General features: G+C 37.9%; 2 protein-coding genes across 3 annotated transcripts; one reads left to right on the forward strand and one right to left on the reverse strand.

Annotated features, from left to right (window-relative positions):
- Window positions 1-13: 13 nt before the first annotated feature.
- On the reverse strand, window positions 14-3,254 carry ap4s1 (adaptor related protein complex 4 subunit sigma 1). Of its 2 annotated transcripts, none has more exons than XM_059520473.1 (6): window positions 2,927-3,254; window positions 1,049-1,251; window positions 616-702; window positions 440-508; window positions 327-338; window positions 14-211 (listed from the first exon to the last, which is right to left on the reverse strand). In XM_059520473.1, the coding sequence occupies exons 2-6, from the start codon at window positions 1,184-1,186 to the stop codon at window positions 83-85; spliced, it is 435 nt and encodes a 144-aa protein (XP_059376456.1). In that variant the 5' UTR covers window positions 1,187-1,251; window positions 2,927-3,254; the 3' UTR covers window positions 14-82. The 2 variants fall into 2 exon arrangements, with proteins under 2 accessions (XP_059376456.1, XP_059376455.1); XM_059520472.1 differs by having other exon boundaries at window positions 1,049-1,210; window positions 2,927-3,248.
- Window positions 2,022-25,609, forward strand: strn3 (striatin, calmodulin binding protein 3). Its single transcript, XM_059520471.1, has 16 exons — window positions 2,022-2,554; window positions 12,976-13,079; window positions 13,183-13,256; window positions 15,183-15,261; window positions 15,409-15,585; window positions 16,544-16,682; window positions 16,776-16,917; window positions 19,687-19,823; window positions 20,197-20,372; window positions 21,458-21,505; window positions 23,610-23,731; window positions 23,854-24,021; window positions 24,104-24,244; window positions 24,357-24,464; window positions 24,698-24,784; window positions 24,910-25,609. The coding sequence occupies exons 1-16, from the start codon at window positions 2,303-2,305 to the stop codon at window positions 25,077-25,079; spliced, it is 2,124 nt and encodes a 707-aa protein (XP_059376454.1). The 5' UTR covers window positions 2,022-2,302; the 3' UTR covers window positions 25,080-25,609.
- Window positions 25,610-26,108: the final 499 nt, after the last annotated feature.

A 26,108-nucleotide genomic window follows, 5' to 3' on the forward strand; every position in this document is an offset into this window, starting at 1 on the left:
GATGAACCCTACGTTTAGACTAGTGAAAAACATTTATTTATCATTTGGAACAGAAGATTAATGCGATCTCATTTGCATTGAATCAGCTTTCAGTCATCTTGTCCAGGGCCAGTAGTGGTGCCAGTATCCTGTTCTTATTTGTCTCCACAATGTGTCCATTCAGGATCATTTCATCAAGTATAATGTGTACTTTATCTAAATTGAACATGATCTGATTGTACATTAAGGAATGAAACCCTCATATAAATGCACATGTATGACTGAAGATACAATCATAGTCAAGTTTGGTCAATAATACTTCGTGTAATTGCACTTATAAAGGATACATCCAGCTCACTCTGTCAAGCAAAGAAAACATTTAATCATATATGAACAAAACATTGCATTTTTATCTTTTCTCAGAAAGTTGTAATAATCTTATCAAAATGTCAGTACTCACCACACGACTGAAATACTTGTCCAACACTTCCACAAAGTTATGCACAAGCTCATAGATTGAGAGTTCATTCTGTGTGAAAGACAGCAGCCAGAGACCATAAATCAGACTTTAAAAACTACCGGAAAAAATATATGATTATGTCAATAATTTTTCATGTTACCAATAATAAAGCTAACCTCATTTTCAGTGACGCCAACAACTATGAGAAGTGCTGCGTACTGTCGATACACCAGTTTGTAGTCCTTGTACTCCACAAATGAACACTGAGGAAGAAGAAATACAAAGACATCTGGAGTTCAACAGCGGATTTTAATCCTGAATCTTCGAGTTGGAAGATGTTTAAGGCCAGTTTACGAGGTCAAATTGGACTGGAAGTCTACAGTTACCTGTATATGTAAATGATGTGTGTAGATGCACAGATATGTTTCATACAGTAACGTAATCGTTTGCATAACATGCACACCATGTTTCTGTTGTCAATCACTATATCTCCCCGAGGGATATTTCTATGTCTGTTTAGTTATCTTTATTCATGATATTTTGCACTGCAAACAATAGCCAATGATACACGTGCTGTGGTTAACCATTACTTTGGGAAACGTGACTGACCTCTTCCTTCCTCCGCGCGAGGCATCCCCGGACCACATCAGCTTCCAGAGCTGCTCTCTTCCCAAGCTCCACTTGTTCAAAATACTTGGACAGGCGAGTCTGCCCCTGTTTGTTGACCATAAGTAGGAACTTGATCATAGTAATTCAGAAGAGTGAACACCGCTAGAAAGGAGGAGACATTACGTCATTACGTCAGCAAACATCTGGAAGAGTAAAAAAAAAAAAAAGAAAATAGCACACTTGTGTAAACTGATAAATATAGTCATTTTTGGTAACCTTAATTTTCACCAAAATACCACAACAACCACAATTATTGTTACTACTGTAAAATGATTACTGCTAAGTGGATTGTTTGACAGAGCTGGTCATGTGACGTCAACATGGCAGCGTCCATGAGGGGGCGACCCGCTCCATGTAGAAAAATACAGCTTTTTCCCTGCTTTTCCCCCATTATGTTAGTTTTCATTTGAATATTTCTCAAAGTGGCTATTATTTATTTTTATTAATTTTAAAACTGTGAAATATTTGAAATTCTTTAAATTCTGAAAAAGGTCTGATACTTTTGACTCTGCCTGCCCTACTGTATGTATTGCTATGTTTTTCTTTGTGGAAAAAAAATAGTCAATCGTAAATAAAATGATCCCAGTTATTATTTGTAAACTTCTTTTTTTTTACGCTAGTATACATTATCGGATTTTTTTTTCAAAGCTGCTTTTAATTTTTGTAGGGAAAACTAGGAAAAATATTTGAAATTAGCAATTTAGAGTGCACCTTTAAGTTATGAAAAGAACTTCCAGCTTCCAGTTGAAGCTATTTTATATTTGACTTACGTCCGCTCTACTTTATATATGTATATCTATTGTTTAAGGCCACATTTTTATATCATCAAGTACAGAGCCTGTCATTGACAATAGTGCTCTGGTCGCTGTATGCACAGCGCATGCGCAGTTGTCCGCCCGTCAGTCAGTATTCGGATGACTCGAGACAGCGCAGGGTTGGGTGAACGCGTCCCATCATGCAGCGCGCCACAGTCCTCCCTCGCTCACACCCGCAGTAGGAGACTCACATCCAGGGATCGGACTAATGGCGGCCGGCAAATCCGTGCGCTGACACGAAATCCACAACAGCCGCTCAGGTGCCAGCCGATTTCGTGGAGGGGGCAGGGCGACGTCGCAACGCTGCACGAACGGTAAAGAAGGGAGGGCTGAGGGGAAACAATCGGCGACTTCTAGCAGGACTCTCCTATTTTTAAACATGGATGAAAATCCCGGCGGAGGAGGAGGAGGAGGAATGGCCGCCCAGAAACAGCAGCAGCAGCAGGGCAACAGCAGCATGAATCCCCAGATCTCCGGCTCTGGAGGAGCGCCTATGGTCCAGCAACAGCAAGACGAGATGCCCAGGCCCCAGCAGTACACGATCCCGGGGATCTTACACTACATCCAGCACGAATGGGCCCGTTTCGAGATGGAAAGGGCGCATTGGGAAGTAGAGAGGGCCGAGCTCCAGGTAGAGACCCGTGGGTTTGCTGAAACAACTACCGTTAGTTAGAAACCCCAAATCGAGACATTGATCGCCATCAGATCGGTTGCTTTAATTGAAGACTTTACGTTGCTTTACTAAGCAATTTTCTACAGCTCTCGTTAGCTTCCTCTCCGCCCCATTTACGCAAAACTTACACCTTTCTATTATAATAAACAAATCTGTCTGCACTCCAGGTAACGTTGTGCGTGACATGACATTTAGTATGCTTATAATTTAACACGGAGATCTAGTCCGTTGCGTCGCTCGTAGTGTGGACGGGCTGAGCTAAGCTAACGTGACATCGCTGTATTAGCGATATTACGCCACGCTCGGTTCGATCGAGTCAGATTATCTTACCCGCGAGCACCGGAGCAGATCTAATAGTCGTTGTTGCGGATTTTATCGTGTCACGAGAAGGCATCCGTCAACGAAAGCCTGCAGACTTTGTCAACTATTCTCTTGTTCTGCCATTTTGTTTTGGTCAATATGGCGTCCGTATGGGTCGCTTCTTTTATTGATCCATCCTACTAGCGCTCACTTTCACACCCCGCTGTAATGTACAGTATTTTTTATGACACACTGTATCCGTTGTTAAAACAGTAAAAAAGTAAACGAAGCCTTGCGTTCACTGAATAGTCCTCAAAAAAAGCAAATGCTAGGCAGAATGACAGCGACAGTCACCATTCCCGTTCATTGTAACTCAGTCACCATTCCCGTTCATTGTAAGGAAAAAGATGCAGTGGAAGTGAATGGAGACCGAGTTGCTAACGTTCTGACTAACATCGTTTATTTTTCATGTAAGAAAGTCATACAGGTTTGGAATAGCATGAGGGTGAGCTAATGATGACATAATGTTAAATTTTGGATGAACTCTCTCTTTAAGAGTGCTGTGAGGAGAAGGTCTTTCTAGTTTTGCTGCTCTTTTGAGTAGCACATTTCTGATGAATCATTCACGTTATTTAGGTTATTTAGGTATATCTCAACATCATATTTATTTGCTCATATTTATTTTTTTCCAAACATTAATGATTTTATGTGCAACACCAAAACAGAAACGTACAAATACCATTTGGCCAGTTTTGTTTTGACAGCCGTGCCTTTACCAGCTGCTTAAAGGAATAGTTTACACAAACTTTTCTTACCAAACCTGTATGAACGATGTACTTTCTTTTGTGAGACATAGAAGAAGATATTTTGAAAAATATCTCCACATTACAAACAGAAAGCTGCTTGGTTCAAAGTTTAATTTTGCGCGAGCTTTTTTATACATCGCAACACTACTGACAATAGACGGCAGAGGTTTTGCCACATATTTAGCTGAAATTTAACTAATTTGACCACATTTTAAGTCATACAGGTTTGGATTCGGTGTGATGTGAGGATCAGTAAATGATAACAGAAATGTAATTTTTGGGTGAACCATTTTACGTGTTATTTTAGACTGAACTGTTGCCTTAAGTGTGTTATGACAGCTGAATCTCCCTGGCACCTGTATTAACGGGTGTAGGCTAGCTGTCATATTTTTAAAGTCTGCTAGAACTGAGAGTGACAATTTAGCTTTTGTGAATGGGGAAAAGAGCTGGAAGGCCTGGGGTAGGACGTCGCGTTATGTAAACACAGTCAGTCTTCCCTCAGGAGGCCGAGAAGTTTTCACCACCCCTGTACAGACTTGTTCAGTGACATACTTTCAGGATGACTCCCAGCTCAAGCTTAATGGACACTTTTCATTATTCAGAGGAAGTCAGCGTGTACTCTCCCACACTCATACCAATCCAGGTTTTCTCAGAATAAGGGTTGGTCTTGTTTATCTGCTCCGCATTCCATGTTTCAGATGTTCACTTGCCACCTAATCGTGAGACGCACACTCCAAAACAAATGAACTCTGACGTTAAAACGTATCAAATCATGTTATTACATATGAAGATGTTGATTCTCTAACCTTGTGCGCAGATGTTTAAGGCCATTATCAGGTGCTCTTCCAAGCATTTGGCATCTTGTGTATGTGGAGGAGATGTAGCCAATGTTATTGTAATGGATAGTTCGGTTCCGCTTTAACGATGTCTGGCTCTAATTGATGTGAAACTCTTCCTGTCAGTTTGCTGTGCCTCGTAGGCATAGCTGCTAGCAGAGATGTCCTGAGCAGTCACATCGGGAATGGGCCTGATTAGCGTTATCTGGGTTAGCTCAGGGTTTGTAGGTCATGGTAGCACCATCTTCAGAGTCATGGCTCTCCAAACCATTAGAGATTGTCAAGTGCAGGTTTAATATGTCTCTAAATCCAGCATCTCCTTCATATGTTATCATCTGACCAGTTCTAACTGAAATCAACATGACCGCTAAACAAATCAGTCAAACTTATATTCAATAGCATTAAGGTATTCAATAGCATTTTAGCATTTCTATTCAGCAGTTTAATAATGCAGTGCTATTTTAGTAACATTTATACGCCATTATTGTATATTAATATTTTGAATTGCCTTTTTTTTATATTTTCAGTTTTAGTAGTTTTGTTACATGTTTTAGTTTATATTAGCTTGTTTTTCTGTTTGTCCTTATTTTTCTTCAGTTTTCGTTGTAGTAAATTTAGTACTTGAGTTTAAACACTTTATTTCCATTAGTTGGCCTCGTTTCTAATGTTTAAGTGTTTAAATAAATTTAGAATCGAATATTTACATTTTATTCGAATGAACAAAAAAGATTTTGGTTACACTTTATTTTAAGGTGTCCTTGTTAAGGTGTAATTATACATTTAAGTACCGAGTAATATTAATTAACAACATGTACTTATGTACATATGGATTAAGGTTTGGTTTAGGGTTACTTGCATGTAATTATGCATAATTTATTGTTATTGTAATAGAACGTACATGCAACGTGTAACAAGGTCACCTTAAAATAAATTGGTACCAAGATTTGTAGTAGTTGTACTTTCAGTTTTAGTTTCTAATAACAACACTGGAATAAACAGGGAATTAATATCAAATGTCTTCCATTTAGAACAAAAAGTCAATTAGTCTGTATATTTCTTCCAACAAATATTGTCAAATATAGTCACTTTGCTTCCACTTTGTACTTTGGTCTGAAATTTCATGAATACAGACAAGCAACATAATGCAGGCAGTCAGACGTCAGCTGCGATGACCGTGAATGGTAAATGTTTTAGTCTTTTGCAATTGGCATATTATATTACTCGCATCCAGTTTTAATGAGGCATTTTATAACAATATTATTAATTCTTAAATAGCCTTTAATGCTCTTTACTTATTACTGAAATATGAAGTTCTGTTTTAAATGTACTTACTTATATAAACATTGGACTATTACATTTCCAGTATATTTCCATTGTACTATTATTAAACCCATAGGGTCCCCTCATTCAGCTGTTTTTCTCCCAGAGCACAGTGTATTTTTAGTGTCTGAGTTCAGTTCGCACAGCTGAAATGTTGTTCTGCCGATCTTTAAATCTGGTAGGTGACGGAGATTTCCAGCAAGCATCAGGGAGTTGCTAGGGGCTGTGAGCAGCCAGCTGTTCCTGACCATATGTGTACTAGCCATCCTCACACTCTGCTGACACTAGCAATGCTGTTTTAATACAACAGTGTTTCATAGTACTGCCTGCCAGCACTTCGCACTGCTTTAGGAAATGAGAATGAAGCTGAATTACCAAAAAATGTAGGTCTAGTCAAGTTAGTCCTGATGTAATGCATTGCGTTCATGCTATTGGTGTATGCTTGAAACTATTTGGTAAGGTGAATTTCTAATAGCCTATTGCTCTTACACAGACTCCGCTCATTAATATTCAGGTTTTAATGCACCTATCCCATTACAGAGGTGAACCCAGAAGTAATTTGATCGCTTCAAGCTACATGTTTATTTGTTGGAGAAGTCTTGAGTGGTGAACTTAAACTTTAACAGAAGATTGTAGCCGGGTTTCCATCCAAAGTTGCAAATTTTACTTGTGCGAAAAATTGGAATATCAGACAAAACATTTGCGAACTAGCACCGTTTCCATTCAACGAGTCAAAGAGAACAAAATTGCTACTTCCTGATAAACTGTCACTATACATAAGTAGGAGAAGCTACTGAATATAATAATTTGCCTATATAATAAATTACTTGCACCTCAGAATGTGCAGACGAAACACAATGTATGCGGTTATTGCTTTCGGAGGTGGATGCTGCTGTTTAGGATCTGAGTCGTTTAACAGTTTTTTTTTTTTTGATGCGCTTGGAGGAATTTATCCACAAAATGCATTTCCATCTCCTATTATTTGCATTAACCCTTTTTCGCACATGTCAAAAACCACCTCAAGCGAACGTAAAAACTTTTTTGCGAATTAAGGCATTTTTTTATTCGAAATTGAACGTTTCCATCACTGGATTCTGATGCGATACTTTAAAATGTGCATAAAAGCAGGGTAATGGAAGCCCAGCTTGTGACAACTAGATATGATGGGGATGTTTTAAGATCTGTTGTATTTCAGAGAACTTGTTGAAAGAATAGCGAAGTTTTGAGGAAGTGCTCCACATATATACCAGCCAGGCCTGCTTTTCAAATTAGTACATCATCATCATGAAGTGAAGTGAAGTGAAGTGACATTCGGCCAAGTATGGTGACCCATACTCAGAATTTGTGCTCTGCATTTAACCCATCCGAAGTGCACACACACAGAGCAGTGAACACACACACACACTGTGAACACACACCCGGAGCAGTGGGCAGCCATTTATGCTGCGGCGCCCGGGGAGCAGTTGGGGGTTCGGTGCCTTGCTCAAGGGCACCTAAGTCGTGGTATTGAGGGTGGAGAGAGAACTGTACATGCACTCCCCCCACCCACAATTCCTGCCTGCCCGGGACTCGAACTCACAACCTTTCGATTGGGAGTCCGATTCTCTAACCACCAGGCCACGACTTCCCCATCATAATCATCATCATCATAAGTATTTTGTGATTATTTGTTTTGTGGTTTATCAGGTTTCTTGACTGCAGTGTCAGCATCAACTCCCCTCGGGCGAGCTCTGTTGGTCTGCCATGAAATGCTATGATCATTTGCAACTTAGGAAAGTATGAGTCCTTGATTAACAAAAAGAGGAAGGTAAATCAAGGAGTGAAAACAGTAACCATTCAGTCAGTGCCTGATAATCATCCAGTGTGACTAATGCTGCAGATGTCTTTGCTGTCACTTAGTAATTTGATTATACTATAACTTGCTTGCTAACTCAAACATGCTTTGTCAGAGCATTTTGCATTAGCCAGTGAATAATAGCAGTGTGAGCAAAGACTTCATTTGTATTTGTTGTGCCAGTGGGTTTGTATATTCCAGCTTCTTTCTTGAGATTTTTGTAAAGATGATTACAGTTTTTCAGCACAAAAAACTGAGAATGTCTAATCAGTTTATAAATTAAAGTAAATTTTCATGACAGGTTAACTACAGTAAAGGTTTGGGGTTGTTTCTTTTTTTAAGAAATACTCAGAAATATTCTGTAAGGACACATTCAAATGATCAAAAGTGATAGAGAACACGTTTATAATATTGCGAAAGATTTCTGTAAATTCTGTTCTTTTTGACTTTCCACAAAAAAAACAAAAATTTGAGCTGCACAACCATATACATTTTTTTTATAATCAGTGTTTCTTAAGCATATTCTGAAGGATCATGTGATGTTAAAAACCTTAGTAATGAAGATTAATCTTCACAAGAATAAATTACATTTTAAAACATATTCAAATTGAGAACAGTTGTTTTAAATGGTAGCAGTTTCACAAATATTATTGTTGTTACTATATTTACTGTATGGTCAAATAAATGCAGCCTTGGCAAAGTTTTTGAAAAACATCTTACAAACCCCATACTTTTGAACAGTAGTAGTGTATAGACATTGGTTTTATATGATGAATAGAATGAAAGAAGTTGAAAAAGTATATTTTCATGACTGTTAACTGCTAACTGTTCCCATGTCTGCCATTGTTTGACAAACCAAGTGATGCTCATGCAGAGCTATTCATAGTATGACAGAGTTTGTGCTTTTTGGGTAAATCAATCCGCACTTTTAACAGTCAACTTAATATTTAGTGGCCTTTAAAAGATGTCTTTGCCCAGCTTTCATATGACTTTAAACATCCTTCTCCATTAAAGATAACCGGTTAGTAGAATTTTTATTAGCTTGTAATATTCTCTGCTGTTAACTCTTAAACCTGACATCTGTACGGTGGAATGTGTCATGCGTCGGTGAGGGCTATTCGTGCCCCATGTGCTGCAGCTTGCTCCTTTGTAAGGCTCTAGTTTTGGCCAGTGATCTCACAATGTTTCCCTAGGGCTGCCTCTGAGGCGTCTCAACGGAGTGACCTCACACGTTGATTCCAGGGCTGTGAATGTGGGGGTGGATTGTGAAAGCACGCTCATGGCAGACGCTTGGACAGCTCTTCATAAGAACTTTATCACCTCATGCTCTTTGAGGGGACAATCTGTAATGCCATGGTTACTGGTTTATTTACAGATGTATTTTTGTCTGTGTACGAGTCTAGTGTAGTTCAGAGATGCATTTTTCTGTAATCAGATCATGCGTGCTGTACACATGGTGGGCTTTTGAGTATTGCAGGGATGGCCTCGGTGTGTCGGTCTCGTTCCAAAATGTCCGTAGTCTGAAGACAAGCACAGAGCTCTGTCTCATGTGAAAGCTCTGTCCAAGAGCGTAATGGCTTTCAGCACTCCAACTCTTCTCCAACTGGCCTTTTAGCTCTTGATCTGAAATCTTCTTGGGATAGTTTCAGTGGATGAGTTAATAATTTTCACAAAAAAATGAATTATGCTCCTAACCTCTATGTAAAGTCCATAACAAGAAATGCTTATGCCATTGGAGCAATTCAAGTTATTTTCATGTTATGGCCTACAGCTGATAAATGTCTCATATTGAAATTCTATACTAAAATCAATTACTTTAAACACTACACTTGATTTAAGTGTAATTCGGTATTATCAAAATGTACAGTATTGGAAATGTATGCTCTTTTTGAGTTTTACCTAAAGATTACCTTTTTAACAGTATTATGCAATTATTAGTGTTTTTAAATTATTATCCAATTTTTATCAATAATTAGTGTTTTTAAAGATCAGTTTGAAGTTATGATGCTACAGGTAATCCAAATTGAGAAAAAGAGTATGCACAATTAAAGAAACATAAGAACTAAATTGTCTTTGTATTATTACTTTTTTGTAACAATTTATTTATCCATCATAATTAAAAGAAAAGTTCCATCATAATCTTTAATCAAATATATGAATGCATTTTCTTGTTTGAGAAGCCGTTTCACTTGTATATTCTTCATAATAGGGAAAATATGATCACAGTTTCAGTTTCATGCCGACTAAATTTTTATTTCCGACCAGTGCCGGGAAATGACCTCTAACATCAGCCGATATGGAATAACATATCGTTCAGTCTGTGCTTTAAATGTACATTGAAATATTAGTAAGCAGTTGTGATTTAATCTGCCTTTTTCATTTAATTCAGGTACATTTTAAATAACTTGTCAGCCCTAGTTGTTACATATGTTACTATATTTGTTTAGTTGTCACTTCACCAGGGGCCTTTTTCTGTTTACATAGTATTACGCAATGCTCCTGAGCTATACTGCTATACTGTCAGCTGAGTGAGATGAGTTTGACAGTTAAATATTTTAGTGCATGAGGTGAAGGTAGTGTTGACCCGATCAATGGATTGGCGTCTCACTGTCCTGCTTGCTGTGCTATGTTTTAGACTGAAATGCCCCTAAAACTAGTCTTTTTTTAGGTGAAATTTGGAACTTTACTTTCATATGAAGTTTTATTAAACACTGTTTCTCTTTGTCATCATGTGGTTTAGGAAAATAATGTATCATCGACAAGCCCACTTCACCTTCCCTGTTTCTGTGAAAACCGCACAGGATGTCCTCTTACAGTTTACCTGCCAAACAAATAAGGTTGTCATGAGAGCCTACGAGAGCTCTTTTTCTCCAGGAAGGTTGAGGGTTTGGTTTGTCTATAAATACGCCCTCCCCTTGCCTCCTCTCATTCATTTCCTGGCCTTTAAGAGGGGTCAAGTTGCACAGCTGCTCTCATTTGCTAATGTTAACCTGCTCTAGTCTGTAGAGCGCTGTTCATCTGGGCCGTCGCCTGCCAGTGGCCTTGTGTTTGTTCCTCTTTAGAAAATAAGAGATCTGTGCATTTTTTTGTTTCGTTTTTTTATTTTTATTTTTTTCTCCAGAGATTTTCCAGGGCATCTTATAACCAATTAAAATTGGGTTCTGGCTTTCATTCAGACCGAATCAACAGTCTTCATTAAAAGAACTGCACAAAAGAAACAATTCGTACACTAATGCATATTGTGCTAAATGTTCTCTTTAGAGCCCAACCGATATGGATTTTTGGGGGCCGATGCCGATATTAACTCGAAAAGAGCCGATTTATTAGCCGATATTTTGATTTGAAAAATAATCTGGATATTAGACCCATTTCCTATAAACTGCACTTACACAACATTCAATAGCAAAATATCTGCCTGTTCTATGTATGTGGGCTGTATAAACCATTTTCCAGAATGGATTATGTAAAAAAAAAAAGCCTTAGATTACAGTCTCAATGACTAAACAATTGCACATCAAAAGTATATATTTTTTAATGATCAAAAAACAGTCTGGTTTTAAACATTTAACACTTTTACTTTCTTCCAGTTGAAGCTGGTTTTAACAGTCTGTGTGTGTACTGTAAATAAATTATAATACTAAAGTTAAAGTATTTGCAGAAGTAGTCCCACACTTTGCTGCTACAGCATTCACCTTTTACAGCCATCTGTAGGCAGAAAGAGAGACAGAGAAAGAATAAGCATGTGTATTAATAATATCACCATGTATCATTACTCATGTCATCATTATAATTATAATAATAATAATAAACTGGGATCTCCTACATAGGCAAAAATGAGAAATATATATATATTTTTATTTGTCAAGCAATAGGTATTACCTACTTATATTTAACAATATTATTTCAACATTTTTCTGTTGTCTGTAAAGCTGCTTTGAAACAATATGTAAAAAAAAAAAAAAGCGCTTGTTCAGCTCACATTTATTTACATGTCCCCTCTGGTTTAATCATTTCTGACGCACCTACTGTAGTTACTGTAACTACACTATATTTGCTCTCACAGACACATTCACAACAGACCCGTATATCTTCTCCTCTTCTCTTTGTGCAGTCTGAATCAAAACATCGTCTTGCCTACTATTACCGGAAGATTACGGAATCAATTCGTAGTTGAATGGTTAACGTTAGTGTCATGAATACACCGCTGTCAATTTTGAGAAGAACCACCTTCAAACAAGTTAATAGCAAGCATTTAAGGGGCCTGCTAAAAAGGAAGCTATATTAGCGTTAGAGTAACGTAACCAGCCTGAATTCACCAAATTGTTCTCTGGACCTGAGGGTAGCCTCTTCTTCCTTGCTTCTCTCTTAATTCTCATCAGCAGGACTAGCGCTATCGCTCGCTTCTTACAACGGGACAGATACATGTTTGCTGCTGACCGAAAGGAGGAGGAACAGACTATGAAAGAGCTCCCGCTAAACGTTTTTAAAACTCCGCCTATGCCATAGCGCAGCGCAAATCGCGTTGTATCTGAAGGGCAACGCTGAGCCCAGCGGCAAGCGCCGTGCATACCGCATACTGTGTGAAAGACCCAATTACGCGGTCATTATGTGGGAAACACACCGCAATAGAATAAGAATAAATTAAATGCTAACGTTATAGTTTGACCTCCTATTAACGTTCGCGCTCTTCCACTGATAAACATGGTATTAGCTTTGTGGCTAATCTAATATAGCAATACATTAGCGGCTGTTAGTGATGTTACAGAATATTTAGAAGTGATAATGATAGGACCGTTAGCTAGAACTACCACACAGTTTTTATATACAGGGTATGAACTAAATCTACAATCATTTCACATGACGAACGACAAGACTCACCGTCAAAACAGTAAGTTACATCTCCTTGGCTTGGCTGATCGTTTTCTTCTGTAGTGGATTTCTGGCGCTGTTGTTAACTCTGGAGCTGCAGCGCTCCCTCTGGTGGGCACACTATGCAACACTCATAACATGAGTGAAGCATGAGACTCTGTTTCTCATGTTTCATCGGCCGTTATAAATGCCGATTTAAATGCAATTACCTTATATCGGCCGATATATCGGTCGGGCTCTAGTTCTCTTATGTGGCGTCAGCAAGGGCATTGCTATTTATTGTCAATATATTATTTTGGTGCCAAGTCTTTCTCATAACATGCAATTCACAAGTTGACAACTCAGCTTAAATATATGAACACTAGTTTAACCTTTGTGTCACCTGTCCTGATGACCTCCTAATTTGTCTTGCAGGCCCGAATAGCGTTCCTCCAAGGAGAAAGGAAAGGTCAAGAAAATTTAAAGAATGATCTTGTTAGAAGAATAAAAATGTTAGAATATGCATTAAAGCAAGAAAGGTTTGTAGTGTTTTTTTTTCTTTTTCTCAAAACATTGCATATCTTGTATATGTATGTGTATGTACTTCTAAATTTTAACAAAGACTCTCTTTTCTATTACCAGAGCAAAATACCATAAATTAAAATATGGGACAGAACTAAATCAAGGTGAAGTGAAAATGCCTAGCTTTGAATCAGGTAAGTGGACACAACTTCCTTTTGAAAATCTCGATGTACACTTGTAGCGAATTTCATGTGATGAACTCTGCTAATAAAAGAGGCCTCCCCCTTTAAATATTCCTTATCAGGATGTGACATCATTGTTAGAGTGGAAAGAAAAACGTCTGGTGTCATGAGGACACAGTAGCGTTTCAAATGGCCGTGGGTGGGTTTTGTTTTCTTTATTCGGAATTGGATACTATTTCCAACAACCTATGTTCAATGGACATTTCATAACGCATTTGGTGATTAACAGTATTTTTGGATTCAAGGTATGGGCAATAAATAAGTGCAAAGCACAATACTAAATGCATTTTGAATGGACTGGGATTTCTGAATTTGCATATGAATCACATTTCAGTGGAGTTGTATTTTTGTATCTGCTTTTTTTGATATGTTTGGATTTATTATACTTTTGAACTCGGAAGACATTATGAATTTGTAATTAGGGCTGTGCGATATGGACAAAACAAACCTATCACGATTTTTTAATAAATTTTGCGATTTCGATTTTAATCACGATTTTGACAAACACAGGCATGCTTTACAGTCATAAATGCATTCAGTATAAATTTAAAACATATTTCCAAAAGAAAACCAATGAGAGCTTTATCAAAAAGTTGTAACATGTCTCTAGAACAGACTTAAGTCAAAATAATCACTAAGTAAAGATGTCAAACAAAATCTAAACATATGGCAAAAAATTATAATAAAAAATAAAACCCTTTAGCTCACTAAAAGCTCACTGTAGCGGTGCCTCAGGTGTTATGTTTTACCCAATCAAATTATTGCCCAAGGTTCACACGTACTCCGTCTGCAGTGCGTATACAGTAAGTTACGTGTACGCGGTTCAGAAGCAGCACCGAGAGCGCATTTTTGTAACGCGAAAGCACATTAAAATAATGCACGAGCGTGAATCTATCCGCTCGCACGCAGATTTCCTTTGCTCTGTTAACAAAACCAGATGCGCGTGCTCAGATCATAGACTGTATAAGGATCAGATATATGCTGCCTTACAACGTGTCTCCTCCTCCTCTCAGCTCATGCGCAAGATATTAAATCTTTTCGCACCTTTCTATTTATAACCTTTTCTGTTCTCATCTTTTACCGCGTGCAGTGTGAACGTTCTGTTCCGTTAACATGGGCTCGAAAAAAAAAGGCAACGCATCACAGACAGAGTGTGTGAACCTGGAGTTAGGCATATGCCCAGTCTGCTCTGTTCTCGCGCTCCACTTAGGTGCGCTGCATCCTGATTGGTTCAGATAACATACTTTATTTCGATTTTGATTAATCGCACAGCCCTATCTGTAATGTATTTCATGAAATTGTGAATATATGTTGTTTCAGCTGCTTGATTGGTTGATGAAAAGGTGATTTGAATTCATGACATAACACAGCAAAATAAACAGCATATGATAAGGATTCTATAAATTGAAACTGAAATTTTATTAGGTTCCTTTGGGGCGGTTTGCTTTAAATTACTAAAAACATTATCTGGATTAGCTACCAGGCTGGCACTTCACATGAAAATCACACACTACCGTTCAAAAGTTTGGGGTTGGCAATAATCTTGTTAGAAAAAGTCTCTTAAGGTTGTATTTATTTGATCAGAAATACAGTAAAAAACAGTGATATTGTGAAATATAATTACAATTTAAAGCAACTGTTTTCTATTTTAATATATTTTAAAATGTAATTTATTCTTAGGATGGCAATGAATATTCTGAATATTCAGCAGCCATTACTTTAAGTCACATAATCCTTCAGAAAATATTCTCATATGCTGATTTGTTGCTAATGAAACACTCTACTAACCCCAAACTTTTGAATGGTACTTAGTTTTTTATGTGTATATTCATATGTTTTGTTCTGCTTTCACTTTGTTTATTTTGTTTCTTAAACAAGATACCAAAGATACAGAGGTCTCGGCTGTACCTCAGAACAGCCAGTTAACGTGGAAACAGGGCAGGCAACTCCTCAGACAGTAAGTTAGTCTTGAGTCATGCTTTCTGAATCAAACTTTCTCTGTGTGGAAGTTCATGGGCATGTGCATCATCACATTATGGCTATTTATGTCACCTGATAATCTGAGCTCTGTTCTTACTGTCTTTATACATCTCTGTCCTTCAAGATATCTTCAGGAAGTAGGTTATACGGACACAATACTGGATGTCCGGTCGCAGAGAGTGCGGTCGTTACTGGGACTGTCCGGCTCAGAGCAGAACGGTTCTGTGGAAACCAAGAACCTAGAGCAAATTCTCAATGGAGGAGAGTCTCCAGCCAAAAGAAAGGGACAAGACATGAAAAGGTACAGATTTCCTTGGATTTATTTTTAGAGATGCACCGATCGACAGGCCAGGGACCGGAATTAGCCGGTTTTCCACATGATCGACCCGGACCGGTGACCAGCCTGTTTTGACATCACACTTACAGTGATTGATGATTTAAGTAAGTGAGACTTGTACAGAAAACAACACAAATGAGCGTAACAGCACTCATAGAAATGTAAAAAAAACAAACGTGCTGCGGTAGTAAAAAACAAAGAACAATTATATGGTTTAGGTATGCAACATTGTACAAACAAAATGTTTCAATATGATTACAATGTTATTTTATACAGTAGTAGTTAAGCATGCGAAAGTTTGCAATGTAAATGCATTTATGGCACCTCAGCTTCATCAAACAGTCTGTGTAAATGCATCTAATGCCACTTCAGATGCAGCTTCTGTGTTTGCTGCAGCGGAAAGATAGTGCTTGTTGATACTGATTTCTACCTTTTTTTCTAGTCATAGAGCACTTTATTTTGTGAGTTGTTTAAGTGAGAGAACTTTGTCCAGATTGGGTGTATGTATATGTATGTATATATATATATATATTTATATATATATATATATAGATATATATCTATATATATATATATATTAGGGCTGTGCGATTAATCGAAATCGAATCAAAATCGGGATTTGAGACGTTGCGATTTGCTAATCGCAAAAGCCTGCAATGTGGACGGAATAGCACTTAAAAAGTATACATTTTTGTTTGTATATGCTGTCAATTATAGTTTTTAGAAAGAAAATCGGAATTGCAAAAAACAGTATCGGCAGGTCACGCTTACAAAAAAAATCGGAATCTGCCAAGACAATTGCAATCGGTGCATCTCTTAATTTTTTGGGGGTCAATTCAGGTGGTAGATTAATATAAACACTTAAAAAGATTTCCATGTTATCTGTTTTGAAACATTCCTTATGATGCCTTTGGTTTAACAGGAATCCAGAGGTTCTGGAGACATTTAATTTTTTAGAAAATGCTGATGATAGTGATGAAGAGGAAGAAGATGAGGGCGACATAATGGAGGACGTGCCTGACAGGAGTGATAAACGTAGAATAAAAAAACATAAAATTAAGGTGCGTAACATTTTTTGTAAAAATTAATGTTATTGTTCTCGGTATATGATTGTAGATGTAATGTAATATAGCCAATAATGATAATTTTTCCAGGTCGGAAATGAAGGTTTGGCTTCAGACTTACCGGATGACCCTGACACAGAGGAGGCACTCAAGGAGTTTGACTTCTTGGTAAACGCGGAGGACGGAGAAGGTGCCGGAGAGGCTCGCAGTTCAGGAGACGGCACAGAGTGGGGTAAAATAGTGCTTGCCAAACTCATAGAAAAAATGGATTTTATAATCATTAATCATGGTTTTTATGAATACTTGATTCTGCTACAGTAAAAAAAAAAATGAATAGATAATTGTGGCACTTGGTCTCACAATTCTGACTTTTCTTCTCAGAATAGACAACAATTTTTTTCTTTTTTCTGAATTGTGACCCTGGAGCACAAAACTAATGTCTTAAGTCGCTGGGGTATATTTGTAGCAATAGCCAAAAAAACATTGTATGGGTCAAAATGATCGATTTCTCTTTTTTGCCAAAAATCATTAGGATATTAAGTAAAGATCATGTTCTATGAAGATATTTTGTAAATTTCCTACCGTAAATATATATAACTTAACTTTTGATTAGTTATTTGCATTGTTAAGGACTTAATTTGGACAGACAACTTTAAAGATGATTCTTGCAGTATTTAGATTTTTTTTTTTTTTTTTGCACCCTCAGATTCCAGATTTTTAAGTAGTTGTGTCTCAGCCAAATATTGTCCTATCATAACAAACCATACATCAATAGAAAGCTTGCTTATTCAGTTTTCAGATTTTGTATAAATCAAAAAAAAAAAAAAAAATACACTTATGACTGGTTTTCTGGTCCAGGGTCATAATTGTGGAATAAAAACTTGCAATTAACTTTTTAGTTTTTATCCTGTGGCGTAAACAAGCTTCTATAGATTATAGATCTGTAATGAAGTAGGGCACTTCTCAAAGGAGTGTTTGATGACTGAGCAATGACTGCAGGTCTATTATCATGTAGGGTTAAAATAAGGCCTGCAATTAAAGGACTACTTCACCCAAACTAGAACATTTTGTTTTCATTTACTCGCCCTTGTGTTGTTTCAGCTCTGTGTTTTCTTTCTTTCACCAAACACAAAAAGACATTTGGCAAATGTCATAGAGTGAAAATGAATGGCGATTTATACTGAATACAAAAAGTACAATAAAAATCACCCAAAAAAACATATGGTGCTATATTTGTAATATTCTGTGCTATATTACATTATTGACTTATAATTTTGGGGGATCTGGAATTTTTTGCTCATTAAGTCTGCATTCATTTGAAGAAAACAGTCAAATTGTATTAATTTGAAAATATATTGTTTAATTAAAAATTTGTAGAACTTTCAGCATCCAGTACGCAAGTCTTCAGTGTCACATGATCCTTCAGAAATAATTTCTTATTAATGTTGTAAACAGTTGCGCTAGTCAATATGTTTGTGGAAATATTAATACGTTTCTTTAATAGAACAGTATAAAATAGAAAACTGAATAGAAAGAACAGCATTTATTTAAAATACAAAGGTGCACTTCAATTTAATGTGGCCTTGCAGAGTAAAATCTTACTGACCCCCAAATTTTTAACTGTAGTGTGTCTAGACGTGCATAAACATATGAATAATGACTTAAGCCAGCTGCTTACCCAAAGCTGTCATATACGTCCAGAATACTAGCAATGTAAGTAGCACATCCTAATAAAAAATCACTGCCTACTTTCAGTCTATGAAACGAGCTGCTTGGCCATTCTGCAAGTTTTTATAAGTTTTCACACACAGCACAAAATTCCAAAAAGTAATTGTTGAGTGAACTATTCTTTCATAGTTTGCCTGCATGTGCATGTGTGTACTTCGTATGTGCTTTGTGGCACACGCTAGCCCTGCGGTAGAATCTTAATTAGGCCAGTTGCTGCATCAGCATTCCTGACCGCTTCCAGCATGAGAGATTCTCTTACTGCTCCGAACAGAGCCAGCTGGGTCAAACACATCACACACCCTCACTTCTGCTTGCTTTATCTCTCACTCTTTTGTCTTCCTCTCTTCTGACTCTTCTGACCCACTTCTAAACTAAGGATTATGTAAATTAGGGCTGGGTGATATGGGCTTCAAAATATATCACAATATTTCTAGTATTTATTGCGATTACGATATCAACTCCATATATGCATAGCAGAATAATACTACTGACTACACTCTAGGAAATCCCTAATATGGACAGAGGTATCCAGTTATAGCTGAATAAACTGCACAACAGAGATAAAGAAATTTGAACTGATGAAACTTGAAGACAGTGAACATACGATGTACACAAAATGTATGGCTTATCTGTGTTCTTCAAGCAATCTTGTTTTTTTTTTTTTGTAAGGAATGTATATTTACAATGCAAACCAAACCAGTTCCAGATTGTAAAAGCGATCAACTCCTCAATTTCACGTCCGCCTTTCGCCATGTTGCTCCACTCTGTCGCACACAGAAATATGTCAACTAATAGACGCGTTATATCACAGGAAGACTAATTATTATCATGAGGAGAATTTTTACCAGTATATCGCAAACTATAAGATATTGTCCACCCTTAATGTAAATGTCACCATAAATAGAACATTTATTTTTGGTAAAGAGGCACAACTGTGCCTATTAGGGTTGCACAGTGTATGGTTCTAGGTAATGGTACCAAAATCTTGTTTATATATATATATATATATATATATCTATCTATGGGGTATCTTTTTTGGGGATACCCCATAGAGCAACCAGAGGCTGGTGTGATGTTAAAGCCAAAATCTTGCTATTGATCCAACTCGTATTATTACTTAGGTTGTTTGTTCTGTATTACACCCTCACAGAACTGTTCAGCTGCTAAAGGATGTGTTTGTTAAACAGTTTTTTGCGTAAGCCTTGTTTTTCAATCCTAAGGTGTGGCACCTTGTTTACTGGGCCTTCTCTTCTCTTCTCTTCCCTATTCTTAGCTGAGCCTCTGCCATTCACGCCTGGTGGGGGCAAGTCCTATATCATGGGCTCTGATGAGATGTTGGAAAGTGTGCTGGGCCTGGGAGACCTCGCAGATCTGACTGTGTCCAATGACGAGGCTGAATACAGCTATGATGCAAGTACCCCACTGCTCTTCTGCTTTAATAATACTCTATTCTAGCATTAATGAATAACAGACTCTATTTAAAAAAAAATAAAATGGTCTGTTTCTTGCTCAATTTTTTACATTTTTTAAAATTTGTAACCGTCAGTTAACTCTTATAAAAACAGCCGGTCCTGTGTACTCAGATGTCATGTACTATATTAGCTCCATTCTGTATAAAGGTTACAGAGGACCACGGTTGTCCAAACAGTTGTGGTTTGCCGTGCGCTCAAATAGGACAACTATCCTAATGCGTCACAGTCAGTCGACCTGCAATTTCCAGGTTTCATGTCGCAGTTGTCAAAATGCCTCTACAATGACCCCTCCCCCCACCCTTTATTTTTAGCTGCCAGCCAATAAGGATGCGTTCAGGAAGACATGGAATCCCAAATATACCCTGCGAAGCCACTTTGATGGAGTGCGGGCCTTGGCCTTCCATCCTGTGGAACCGGTGTTGGTCACCGTCTCGGAAGACCACACCCTCAAACTGTGGAACCTCCAGAAGACAGTTCCTGCCAAAAAGTAAGTGCTCGCTGTGGCTTCCCAAGAAACGTTTTGTCTTGGGATTGCTTTTGATCTTTAAAATGATGTCTCAAGAAGCACATTGACAGACATCCCAACCTGCAAAAAGTCATTTCAGGGAGGGACCCCCCCCCCAAAAAAAAGGAAGGAAATACATCTCAGCTGTAGTCACCTTCTCAGTGAGACTTTGCTGAATGGGAGAACTGAGATATATTGGAGCAGCCTGCGCTTAGCCTCCCTAACATGTTGTGGTCCCTAACCGATATAAAAGCATAAAATATCATTTCTATAAGCTATAGGCCTATGTAATTATTCGTTAATTATGTTTAAATATGTAGATTACTTTTACTATTTATATAGTCTGCTTATACAATTTATGTAAACTGCTTTTATTTATTTTCCATTGCAACTTTAAACAGGTCTAAGGAGTTTGTTGTTTTCATGTTGCCTTGGCAACTAGCCTGAATAATATGCAGATGAAATGAAACTCACCTCAACATGCCTTTTGCAATCATATAACCCGCCATGGGCAATGCTTGAGCAAGACTGTCATTATGTTTGACACCTATAAGACAGGGGTACACTTTCATGTAGTCTGCCGTAAAATGTGTCTTATACTTTTTTTGTTTTGTGGCACTCTCCCTCTGCCATGGTGCTCCTGTTTCTAGATAGACATAACTGTTAAATTTTGTTCGGGAGAAGAGATAAAAGCCCGCCCACACTGACAATTGATTGGTTGATTTGCAGAAACAGGCCAATCAGGATGCTCTCCGTCTTACATGCGCTTCGCACACACGCACATTAGCACACACACGCAAGGTCTCTCGCTCGAGTCTCTCCCTCTCCCTCTCTGCCGTGCGTGCGCTACACGGTTTGAAACACAGTATCTGTTTCGCATGCGCGCTTTTGCTCGCTCGTTCTAGATTCCGGGAGATTTTAACTAATTTGCGGGTCTTAGGGAGCCGCTTTCAATAAGTGGGAGACTCCCGGAACTTCCGGGAGACTTGGGATGTCTGCATTGATTTTATCATGCAACATTAATGTTTCATACAAACTGCTAAACAAAGTTTCATCTGGCTTTGCAGAAGTGCCTCTTTTGATGTGGAGCCCATATACACGTTTAGAGGGCATATGTAAGTATTGACTTCATGATATTGACTTGCTTTGTTTTTTTCTTCTTTTTTTTTAAACCTGCCTGTCAAACATTTCAAAAACATTAGCCTCTAAGATTTACAAATAGCCATTGTTAAGCAAATTTCCGTTCAAGAGCAACAAAAAATGGATGCTGAGGTTGTTGTTGTCATTCCAGTTTATCCTAAATGTGTTGAGGAGAGTGAAAGTGTTGTGACAGTGTGGACAATGCTGTACATGTTGGCATTGCCACAACCTGAGTTTATTAATTTCTGAGATTTCTTGCCAGAGCTCTCTTTTGCTGTCAAACTACAAACATTTGTGTATTCAATCCCAATGATCATTAATATTTTGTTGGTGGAAAGCATTTTGCAGCCGCATTACACTGTAAACACTCTAGCTGCTTGAAGTCGCCAGGATATTTACTCATTATTATGGTTAATATTAATGTAGCCAGTCAGTTGCATGAAACAGAAGGATTGTCATGTGATGGCAACCTGATGCTGTCCATAAGAGGGCGACCTGCTCATTGTAGAACAGTGGTTCTCTATCATTTTGACTCCACAGTTGTCCACAACAATATATAATCTCATCAGGATCAAAAAAAATAATTTACGTGTATAAATTATTACACGTAAATAATATATTATTTACGTGTAATATATTTTATTTTATGTTTTTTTTAATGGGGCCATGCCCATTATGGCCATTTTTGGTAAATTTTAATTTTGGATTAAACAATGCGTAGCTCCCATGGTTAAACACTTGCTACACAGCATGCCATTCATGCATTGTAGTTTGTTAAATTTTACAGGGACTTGAGTCGTCGAAGGTAGAACTGCAGCAATTGGCTCCAAGTGACACAACATTACACACAGTTATATAAAGCTGTACCATACAGGATTAGAACCTACAATCACTGGGTGAGGTGCCTGCAACTCATTTCATTGTGCAACTAAGAATACATGGGTTTATGCAGAACCTGAAGCTCCGTAATTTAAGTGACGATCAACTCAAAATTAAGAAGGTAGTATTTATTAAGCTCAGATGAGATAATACTTAGAAAAGCACTACATCTGGACTGGAAAATAAACAACTTCAGCATCATTTCTTGGGAATATGCCACACTGGATTCATCCCATTGCCTGAAAGGTTCAGGGGCCGGTGTCGTAGCAGAGTGAGCCACTCAGTGGACGCACATTCAACGGGCTGCTGAAGAGAGCTTTAGGTGTGAGAATGAGCTCCCAAAAAAAAGGTCTTTAGCATTTTTACCAGAGTAATATGTTAAGTTAATGGTAATGCATCTTATGAATAACTTGACAGCTGAAGTGATTTTTTTTTGCCTATTTCAATACTTGTTTTGTCTTATTTTAAAATAATTTCAATACATTACTTTTTCTAGGAAGACTTGGATTTCTTTGTCTCATGTCAGTACACGTTATTTTGTTCAAAAGTGGTTTTTTTTATTTCTTTAGGGTATTTTTTTTTATTTTTTTAATTGGCAAAAATGACTGAGTGCACCTTTAGACCTATGTCATAAAGCTCTTGACAAGCTTCTCTTCAGCCATTGCTGTTGTTTGGAGCTGGATCAGGAGTGTGTTAAATAAGGGCACATGATATTTACCCTCTGAGATCTCGGTCCTTGTCCCGTGAGCATGTGTGGTCTACTGTTTCACTGTTGTTGCTCTAGGATGTTTCCACATCACACATAGAGCTGATCAGGGTAAGAATTTAACTAACAAAACCTACTGGCACTGTTTGACTAAAATATTCTATTACTTACTTTGTACCTCAATTAATGAACCTTTGTGGCCCCCCAGAAAATATTTGCACACTCTAGAAATATTTAAGTGTTTGAGTATCATTGCATTAGACAAAATATTTAATTGACTGATTTTACATTAACTACGAAAAAAATAAAATAAATTGCACATGACTTGATATTTTATTTTTTAATGCATTGATATCCATAACATTTAGATTTAGATTTTCTTAAGGGCCCCTGAATAAACAATCATGAAATCTGCTGAATCCACCAATTCAGTCTTTTAGACAGTAATATTTTATCTCACAAATCCTCTTAACCTGTATGATCTGTTGCTGCAGTGGGCCTGTGCTCTCATTGGTTGTGAGCTCCAGCGGCGAGCAGTGTTTTAGTGGTGGAATCGATTCAACAATTCAGTGGTGGAACATCCCCAGCTCTAACGTAGACCCATACGACACATATGGTGAGAAGATCAAATCTGTGTGGCATATGTCACATCTTATTTTGATAAAACTTACAAGCAAGAATTAAAAAACCTGTCTGATCACTAGTATCTTCTCTGTGTGTGTCCTCTGTATCGCTCAGACCCCAGCGTGTTGGCTGGTACATTGTTGGGTCACAGTGACGCGGTGTGGGGATTGGCTTACAGTGGAATCAAAGAGCGACTGCTGTCCTGTTCAGCTGATGGGACGATCAAGCTGTGGAACCCTCAGGGGAAGTCACCGTGTCTCAGCACATTTAACTCAGATAGAGGTGAGCGGAATGTATCTTGTTTGCACTGTTCTGTAATCAATGAAGCGTTGGCAAACTCATTTCTTCATTTCCTGTCTTTCAGATCATGGTGTTCCCACATCAATTGATTTCAATGGGTGTGATCCAGCTCACATGGTGGCATCCTACAACACGGGAGATGTTGTCATTTATGATCTAGAGACATCGCAGCCCGTCATGGTATTCTCCGCACAGGGCGAGAGTGGTACGTCCTTCACATTGGTTCTAAAACAAAGTACACTTGTGGATATGTATGAATTATATATAGTTCAATGATTTAATTAGAATTGGACTCGTCATGTTTACCATGTTTGCAGCTATTCCTTTTGGGAATCACATTAATAAAGTGGTCACCCACCCCACCCTGCCAATCACAGTCACCGCTCACGAGGATAGACACATCAAATTCTTTGATAATAAATCAGGTGAGGTTTTTTTAGTGTGTGTGTGTCGTCATAAAATATTAATGCACTACGGTTCACTAGTTTGGTGTCAATATGATTTTTACCATGTTTTAGAAAGAAGTCTTATGTTCATTAAAAAAAGCTGCATGTATTTGATCAAAAATATAGTAAAACAAATAAAAAAAAATTTATTACATTTTTAAATATGATTAGTTTGGGATTATGAATCACCTTCCTTCCATCTCTATTTGTAGGTAAAGCCATTCATGCAATGGTGGCTCACTTGGATGCTGTTACTAGTCTGGCTATAGATCCAAATGGCATCTACTTGATGTCAGGAAGTAAGCGATTTTGTTTTTGTTTTTTTCAGCTACTGTATCAGCAAAAGCAATCAGTAATTGTTTACATTTTCTGCTGAAATGTCCCTTTAAATATAAACTTAATGTCTATTCTTTGTCTAACACAGGTCATGATAGTTCCATCCGCTTGTGGAACATGGACAGCAAGACATGCGTACAAGAGGTTACTGCACACAGGAAAAAGTCGGACGAGGCCATTTATGACGTTGCCTTCCACCCATCTAAGGCATACATAGGAAGTGCCGGAGCCGATGCCCTGGCCAAAGTGTTTGTATAAAAGCACGTCTGAGTTAATGCATATGAAAAGACGGGAGAAAGAAAGGACTGCTTCACTGCCTTGTATAACAAGAGTAGCATTTCTCACACTACATTGAAGTGGCTTCCACCTACGCTATCAAACTCACACCACACACACGATACCAGGTGCCAAGAGGGGGACGTGCCGTTTTTTTGCGAAGCCAGTGTGGAGTGCTCAATCAGTTTTAATCTCTTTTTTGTTTTCTTCAAAAAAAGAAAAAAATAACTATAATTACTGTAAATCAAAGCTGGAGTGAAACCAGTTTTTGTAGCCTTTTGACTGGTTTTGAACTGAGCTGATAATGTGTCCTGTAGGTATGTTTCAGTGACCATGGAGTGGTTATCATGTTCATCCATCAGTAGGTTGTCACCGACCATCATCCGGGCACCAAAGGAACTGAGTCCCGCCCCCTGCCGAGCCATAAACCACACACTTATCTCAGTCACCCTCCTCATCCTAATGTAACGCAAGCAAATACAGTTAAATACAGTCAAACCTTCATACCTTTAGCGTTTGTTTCACTTTTTTGTGTAAAAAAAGTATAGTTTTTATAATCAATTTTATATAAATAAAGACTGTCATAAAACCGCTGAAAATCAAATTTTTTAAAGGGACTATAATCCCACTCAAGCCCTCCATTTTATGCGGTTCTTCTTGAAGGTCTTGTGTCTCTGGTATCCCTGGATGAGTGCTCTCCTTAACATTGCTTTAACATTGTTTTCTCACTTAAAGGAGAGATTGTACGTTAGAAGAAGCACATCGCGTGGTGCCATGAGAGCTTTTAGGAATTTACAAATAAACTGCAGCATCCTGTCACTATGTGATGTTTCTGGAGAGATCCGAACACTGTTTTTTTTCTGTTTGTGGATAGTCTTCTTGTCCTTCAGAGCATAGCTTCATGGTAACTCAAAGATTGGGCTGTCGCTAACCGAACCGAACAGGTTAACTGATAGGAGATGAACGTATAAAAGCTCGTGCCGTTTCTTGGTTGGCTGAAAACGGGGTTAA

The sequence above is a fragment of the Carassius carassius genome, chromosome 32 (assembly GCF_963082965.1).
Source record: "Carassius carassius chromosome 32, fCarCar2.1, whole genome shotgun sequence".
Lineage (NCBI taxonomy): Eukaryota > Metazoa > Chordata > Actinopteri > Cypriniformes > Cyprinidae > Carassius > Carassius carassius.